The sequence below is a fragment of the Molothrus ater genome, unplaced genomic scaffold, assembly GCF_012460135.2.
Source record: "Molothrus ater isolate BHLD 08-10-18 breed brown headed cowbird unplaced genomic scaffold, BPBGC_Mater_1.1 matUn_MA701, whole genome shotgun sequence".
In the NCBI taxonomy this organism is placed as follows: domain Eukaryota; kingdom Metazoa; phylum Chordata; class Aves; order Passeriformes; family Icteridae; genus Molothrus; species Molothrus ater.
This window is the reverse complement of record NW_023416683.1, coordinates 25858-31857: the sequence shown is the minus strand read 5'-3', so window position 1 is coordinate 31857 and position 6000 is coordinate 25858. Positions and strand designations below refer to the sequence as shown.

At 60.0% G+C, this 6000-nt stretch overlaps 1 protein-coding gene across 1 annotated transcript in view; it reads right to left on the bottom strand.

The window, feature by feature from the left end:
• Positions 1-318: 318 nt before the first annotated feature.
• Positions 319-6000, bottom strand: part of LOC118701184 (liprin-alpha-3-like) — a gene marked incomplete at its 3' end in the record, with an annotated part of 17317 nt that continues 11635 nt past the window's right edge. The window contains exons 8-10 of the mRNA XM_054518362.1: positions 3745-3891; positions 1532-1666; positions 319-402 (exon numbers count right to left, since the gene is read on the bottom strand). Coding sequence (XP_054374337.1) covers positions 319-402; positions 1532-1666; positions 3745-3891 — 366 coding nt within the window. The remainder of the gene's footprint in view (positions 403-1531; positions 1667-3744; positions 3892-6000) is intronic.

Genomic DNA, 6000 nt, shown 5'->3' with positions numbered 1-6000 from the left:
TTAGAATTTCCCATTTTCGGGATTTCCCAAATTTGAGGTTTCCCCATTTTTTGGGGTCCCCATTTTTTGAGGTTTCCCATTTTTAGAATTTCCCATTTTTTAGAATTTCCCATTTTTTAGAATTTCCCATTTTCAGGATTTCCCCACTTTAAGAATTTCCCATTTTTGGGGTTTCCCATTTTTTAGAATTTCCCATTTTATAGAATTTCCCATTTTGGGGGTTTCCCCATTTTCGGGATTTCCCATTTTCGGGGTTTCCCCATTTTTTTGGGGTCCCCATTTTTTTTGGGGGGGTTCCCCATTTTTTGGGGTGCCCACCCTCTGCAGCTCCTGGTTCTTCTCCTGCAGTTGGGCCTCGAGCTGACGCAGCCGCTCCTCGAAATTCCCGTGGCGCTCCTCGGCCTGGGGACATTTGGGGACATTTTGGGGACATTTGGGGACATTTGGGGACATTTGGGGACATTTCGGGGGGGGGACATTTCCCTCAGGACGTCCCCAGACCCCAAACCCACCTTGGTGTGCCCCAAACCCCCACGAAACTGCCCCAAAATTCCCTCAAAACCCCTCAAGACACCCCCAAATCCCCCTAAAACTCCCCCAAAATTCCCCCCAAAATTCCCCCAAAACCCCTCAAGACCCCCCAAACCCCCCTCAAACCTCCTCAAGACCCCCCTAGACCCCACTGGGACCCCCTCAAAGCCCCCCCAACTTCCCCCCAAATCCCCCCCAAATTCCCCCAAATCCCCCAGACTCCTCAGGACCCCCCAAAACTCCCCCAAATCCCTCCAGGACCCCCCAAACCCCCCCTCAAACCTCCTCAAGACCCCTCTGGGACCCCCTCAACCCCCCCCCCCCCCCCCCCCAAATTCCCCCAAAATTTCCCCCAAATCCCCCCGCAGACCCCCCCAGGACCCCCCAAATCACCCCAAAACCTCTCAGACCCCCCCTAAACTCCCTCAAACCCCCCAAAATCCACCCAGGACCCCCCCAAACCCCCTCGAATTCCCCCCAAATCCCCCCAAGACCCCCCAAGCTCCCCCAAATCCCCCTCAAACCTCCTCAAGACCCCCCTAGACCCCACTGGGACCCCCCCAAATTTCCCCCAAATTCCCCCAAATCCCCCAGATCCCCCAGACTCCTCAAGACCCCCCCAAGCCGCCCCCAAATCCCCCTCAAACCTCCTCAAGACCCCCCTAGACCCCACTGGGACCCCCCCCAAATTTCCCCCAAATTCCCCCAAATCCCCCCCAAATTTTCCCCAAATCTCCCCAAAACCTCTCACCCCCCTCCCAAGCTCCCCCAAATCCCCCTCAAGCCTCCTCAAGACCCCCCTAGACCCCACTGGGACCCCCTCAAACCCCCCCAAATCCCCCTCAAATTTCCCCAAATCTCCCCAGACTCCTCAAGACCCCCCCAAGCCGCCCCCAAATCCCCCTCAAGCCTCCTCAAGACCCCCCTGGGACCCCCTCAAACCCCGCCCAGGACCCCCCCAAATCCGCCCGGGGCCCCCCCGAGCCGCCCCCAGCCCCACCTTGGTGAGCGCCGCCACCCTCTGGGCCAGCTGGGCCTCGATCTCGGGCAGGGTCTCGGCCTTCTGCAGGGTCAGCTGCAGCTTGGCCTTGGCGTCCTCCAGCCACTCCTGCAGCTGCCGGCCCTTCTCCTCGCTCTGGGGACAGCGGGGACATTGGGGACGTCGGGGACATTGGGGACATCGGGGACATTGGGGGTGTTGGGGACATTGGGGAGTTCAGGTGTTCTCCAGCCACTCCTGCAGCTGCCGGCCCTTCTCCTCGCTCTGGGGACATTGGGGGACAGCGGGGACATTGGGGGACATTGGGGACATCGGGGACAGCGGGGACATCGGGGGCATCGGGGGCGTTGGGGATGTTGGGGACATCGAGGACATTGGGGGCATTGGGGACATCGGGGACATCGAGGACATTGGGGATATTGGGGGCATTGGGACATTGGGGGACATTGGGGGACATTGTGGGGATCAGGGACATTGGGGATGTTGGGGACATTTGGGATGTTGGGGGCGTTGGGGACATTGGAGGCATTGGGGGTCATGGGGACATTGGGGACATTGGGGGACATTGGGAACATCGAGGACATTTGGGGTGCTGGGGACATTGGGGACATCAGGGACATTTGGGGACATTGGGGACATTTGGGGACATTGGGGGCCTTGGGGACATTTGGGGACATTGGGGACATTGGGGACATTTGGGGACATTGGGGACATTTGGGGTGTTGGGGACATTGGGGACATTGGGGACATCGGGGACATTGGGGACATCGGGGGCGTTGGGGACATTGGGGACATTGGGGACATTGGGGACATCGAGGACATTGGGGGCCTTGGGGACATTTGGGGACATCGAGGACATTGGGGGCCTTGGGGACATTTGGGGACATGGATTTGGGGGGGGGACGTTGGGGACATTGAGTGAAGGACAAGGATGGGGGTGGGGGGGAAAACATCAACCGGTGGTGGGGACACCAATGGGGACACCAAGGTGTGTCCCCAGGTGTGTCCCCAGGTGTGTCCAGGTGTGTCCCCAGGTGTGTCCCAGGTGTGTCCCCAGGTGTGTCCCCAGGTGTTTCCCCTCTATCTCAGGTTTATCTCAGGTGTGTCCCCAATGTCCCCAGGTGTGTCCCCAGGTGTATCCCAGGTGTCCCCAGGTGTGTCCCAGGTGTGTCCCAGGTGTGTCCCCAGGTGTGTCACCTGTCTGTACAGGCTCTCTTTGCTGGCCAGCTCCTTCCCCAGGTGTATCCCATCTATCCCAGGTGTGTCCCCAGGTGTGTCCCCAGGTGTGTCCCAGGTGTGTCCCAGGTGTGTCCCCACTGTCCCCAGGTGTGTCCCCACTGTCCCCAGGTGTGTCCCCACTGTCCCCAGGTGTATCCCAGGTGTCCCCAGGTGTCCCCAGGTGTGTCACCTGTCTGTACAGGCTCTCCTTGCTGGCCAGCTCCTTCCCCAGGTGTAACCCAGGTGTATCCCATCTATCCCAGGTGTGTCCCAGGTGTGTCCCAGGTGTCCCCAGGTGTGTCTCAGGTGTCCCCAGGTGTGTCCCCAGGTGTGTCCCCAGGTGTGTCCCCACTGTCCCCAGGTGTGTCCCAGGTGTGTCCCCAGGTGTGTCCCAGGTGTCCCCAGGTGTGTCCCCAGGTGTGTCCCCGGTGTCCCCAGGTGTGTCCCCAGGTGTCCCCAGGTGTGTCCCCAGGTGTATCTCAGGTGTCCCCAGGTGTGTCCCAGGTGTGTCCCCAGGTGTAACCCAGGTGTGTCCCATCTACCCCAGGTGTGTCCCCAGGTGTGTCACCTGCCGGTACAGGCTCTCCTTGCTGGCCAGCTCGTTCTCCAGGTGTGTCCCCCCCTATCTCAGGTGTATCTCAGGTGTCCCCAGGTGTGTCCCAGGTGTGTCCCCGGTGTCCCCAGGTGTGTCCCCAGGTGTGTCACCTGTCTGTACAGGCTCTCCTTGCTGGCCAGCTCGTTCTCCAGGTGTGTCCCATCTATTCCAGGTGTATCCCCCCCTATCCCAGGTGTGTCCCCGGTGTCCCCAGGTGTGTCCCAGGTGTCCCCAGGTGTGTCCCCAGGTGTGTCACCTGCCGGTACAGGCTCTCCTTGCTGGCCAGCTCGTTCCCCAGGTGTAATCCAGGTGTATCCCATCTATCCCAGGTGTAACCCAGGTGTATCCCCCCTATCCCAGGTGTCCCCAGGTGTGTCCCAGGTGTCCCCAGGTGTGTCACCTGTCTGTACAGGCTCTCCTTGCTGGCCAGCTCGTTCTCCAGGCGGTCGTTGGCGTCGTGCAGGGAGGTGGCCTCGCGCTGGGCGCTCAGGTAGCGCCGCTCCAGCGTCGTGATGCGCTCCTCCATGTCCTCGCGCTGGGCCAGCGCCTGCGGGGACACGGCGGGGACATCACCGGGACAGCGGGGGGGACGGGGGACATTGGGGACATTGGGGACATTAGGGGGACATCACCGGGACAGCGGGGGGATTGGGGACACCACTGGGGACACTGGGGACACTGGGGACATCACTGGGGACATTGGGGACATTGGGGACATTAGGGGGACATCACGGGGACAGCGGGGGGGACGGGGGACACCACTGGGGACACTGGGGACAGTGGGGACATTGGGGACATCACTGGGGACACTGGGGACACTGGGGACACCACTGGGGACACCACTGGGGACATCACTGGGGACATCACTGGGGACATTGGGGACATTAGGGGGACATCACCGGGACAGCGGGGGGGACGGGGGACATTGGGGACATTGGGGACACTGGGGGGGATTGGGGACATTGGGGACATCACCGGGACAGCGGGGGGGACGGGGGACACCACTGGGGACACTGGGGACATCACTGGGGACATTGGGGACATTAGGGGGACATCACCGGGACAGCGGGGGGGACGGGGGACACCACTGGGGACATTGGGGACACTGGGGACATCACTGGGGACATCACTGGGGACATCATTGGGGACACTGGGGACATCAGGGACAGTGGGGACATCACTGGGGACATTGGGGACAGTGGGGACATTGGGGACATTGGGGACATCACCGGGACAGCGGGGGGGATGGGGGACACCACTGGGGACAGTGGGGACACCGCTGGGGACACCACTGGGGACACTGGGGACAGTGGGGACATCACTGGGGACATTGGGGACATCGGGGGGATTGGGGACACTGGGGACATTGGGGACACTGGGGGGGATTGGGGACATCGGGGACATTGGGGACATCACCGGGACAGCGGGGGTGATTGGGGACACCACTGGGGACATGGGGGGGATTGGGGACATTGAGGGGATTTGGGGACATCACTGGGGACATTGGGGACATTGGGGACACTGGGGGGGATTGGGGCACTGGGGGGGATTGGGGACAATGGGGACATTGCGGACATCATTGGGGACATTGGGGACATTGGGGATATTGGGGACATCGGGGACATCGGGGACATTAGGGGGACATCACTGGGGACATGGGGGGGATTGGGGACATTGAGGGGATTTGGGGACATCGGGGACATTGGGGGGCATTGGGGGAATATTGGGGACATTGGGGACACCACTGGGGACATTGGGGACGTTGGGGGGGTTTGGGACATCGGGGACATTGGGGACAATGGGGACACTGGGGGTGTTGGGGGGACATTGGGGGGATTTGGGGACATTGGGGACACCATTGGGGACATCTAGGGACACTACTGGGGACACTGGGGGCGTTGGGGGCATTGGGGACATTTGGGGACATTGGGGACATCATCCCAGTTTGATGCCATTTTTCCCCATTTTTCCCCATTTTTCCCCATTTTTCCCCGTTTTTCCCCCCGTTTTTTCCCATTTTTTCGATATTTCACCCCACTCTCACCTCCTTGAGGTCCTTCTGGAGCTCGGCCCCACCTCGTGGGCCCGGCCCAGCCCCCACTTTGGGGTGAAACCCTCCCAGTTTGGGGTGAAACCCTCCCAGTTTGGGCCATTTTTATCAATTTTTCAGCTGGTTTTTTGCCGTTTTTTCCCGTTTTTTCACCGTTTTTTCACCGTTTTTTCACCGGTTTTTTCCATATCCCGCCCCACTCTCACCTCCTTGAGGTCCCTCTGCAGCTTGGCCCCCGCCTCGTGTGCCTGGACCAGCTCCCACTTTGGGCCATTTCCTCCCAGTTTGGGGTGAAACCCTCCCAGTTTGGGCCATTTTTATCAAATTTTCAGCCGTTTGTTTGCCGTTTTTTCCCGTTTTTTCACCGTTTTTTCACCGTTTTTTCACCGGTTTTTTCCATATCCCGCCCCACTCTCACCTCCTTGAGGTCCCTCTGCAGCTTGGCCCCCGCCTCATGTGCCTGGACCAGCTCCCACTTTGGGCCATTTCCTCCCAGTTTGGGGTGAAACCCTCCCAGTTTGGGCCATTTTTAGCCCTTTTTTGCTGTTTTTTTACCGTTTTTTCCCATTTTTTCACCGTTTTTTCACCGTTTTTTCACCGGTTTTT